We start from the raw sequence: 1,668 nt of genomic DNA, 5'->3' as shown, positions 1-1,668 counted from the left end.
TTCTCTCATCGGAATTTCATTTATTCTCACCTGAATTTTATTCATAAAAATAATTATTATTATTAGTTATTTTATTTTTATAAAACTTTTTTTCTCTTATATTTTACATATTGTATGTATTTTTTTATGAATGTCTTTATATTTTCTCCTGTTTTGTTCAGAAAATATTCATATTTACAATTTAATTCTTCATTTTTTCATTTAATTAATATTTTTGAAGCTCATATCGCTTTAATTTATTTTGTACAATTTGGAATTTTGTAAGATAAAATACACGAATCATATATTTTAATATATAGAGATACTTTTTTATATTATTTCAATAAAAAGATTTTTTGTATTATCAAGAATAATTACATAATATTTTAAATATAAAAATATAAGTTATGTAAATAATATATGTAAGACTTGTCAATTATTACGATATTACAATTTTGCAATTTCCATTTTCGAGATTATTTTATTTTCATGACAGTATTTTTCTCTTACTTTATGCATATAGGCACTGACTTACTATTTGTCTTTGTGTCTTATTATGAATAATTATGAAATGCGGTTGCAATATTGCAGCTGAGCAATGAACGAAATGTTTGTTATTTCTTTTCAAGTAATTATGTTTCAAAAAGAAAAGATGTGCAACATATCTTAAAGAATACAAAATATCTTACTATTGCTATATTATTATAATATGATTTTAATATTCATTGCAGTGCCATATCTAGAATACTACGTATAAGAGAATGTATAATATTAAATGAAATCAGAAAAAGATGTGCAAATAATTTGATGATATATCGACAAATATATGTGAATGAATAATTCATATATTAATATTATTTAAAAAAAATGAACGTATTACACAGTACATAATATAGATTGAATTTACATTGTGTGTGCATAATGAATTTTATTATTTTATTATATGACACTCATATTCGTTCAAGTCTAATTTCTTCATTTCTATATAGATATTTCTCATTCAGATATCTCATGAATAAAGTCGGTTTACATATTTAAATGTAAAGAAACTGGATATCATAATACGTAAATATCTATAAAACAAAAAAAACGTTCATGATGTTTACGTCCTATTTACATTATTGTACTTCTAATTATATAAAGAAATGTTTTGTTTCAACACATCTCTTGCAAGATGAAAAAGAAGTTTGCCATTGCTCTACTTAAAACCCATAATCTTGCGGTGAATGTAGCGAGTTTAATAAGCTGTAACTATCACCTGAATTAGTAGAATTAGATAGATGCAATTTTCAGGTAAGACAGAAAATGAATCGGATAATGCAAAACATCCATATAAAAGCGACTGTCATGTTGCACTGCTAGCATACGCGAAATGCTTATGCTACCATCAAAATGGGTAAGCTATTTTAATATTATATCTCTCACATTTTTTATTTCACTAAAATCACTAAAAATCATATTTATAATTTTTAGGTAATATATATCTTGTTGGTGATCAATTGCGCTGGCGCACGCTGGTCGCGTGTCAGCCGTCAAGCGGGATATTCTTATCGACGACCCAATGTACCATTCTCGTTACCTACGGAAAGAGGTAGTCAACAAGGATATCCAAGCTCCCAACCTAGTTACTCTTACCCTGCACCACCACCACCGCCACCACCTCCACCTCCACCGCCACCTCCTCCTCCT

At 27.1% G+C, this 1,668-nt stretch overlaps 1 protein-coding gene across 1 annotated transcript in view; it reads right to left on the bottom strand.

Annotated features, from left to right (window-relative positions):
• Positions 1 to 1,610: 1,610 nt before the first annotated feature.
• LOC105619148 (putative glycine-rich cell wall structural protein 1) overlaps positions 1,611 to 1,668 on the bottom strand; it is a 2,066-nt gene continuing 2,008 nt past the window's right edge. Inside the window, exon 3 of the mRNA XM_012200678.1 lies at positions 1,611 to 1,666. Within this exon, the coding sequence (XP_012056068.1) occupies positions 1,611 to 1,666 (56 nt within the window). The remainder of the gene's footprint in view (positions 1,667 to 1,668) is intronic.

Source organism: Atta cephalotes, assembly GCF_000143395.1.
Source record: "Atta cephalotes unplaced genomic scaffold scaffold00019, whole genome shotgun sequence".
In the NCBI taxonomy this organism is placed as follows: domain Eukaryota; kingdom Metazoa; phylum Arthropoda; class Insecta; order Hymenoptera; family Formicidae; genus Atta; species Atta cephalotes.
The sequence above is the reverse complement of the archived record's forward strand: the minus strand, read 5'-3'. Positions and strand labels throughout refer to the sequence as shown.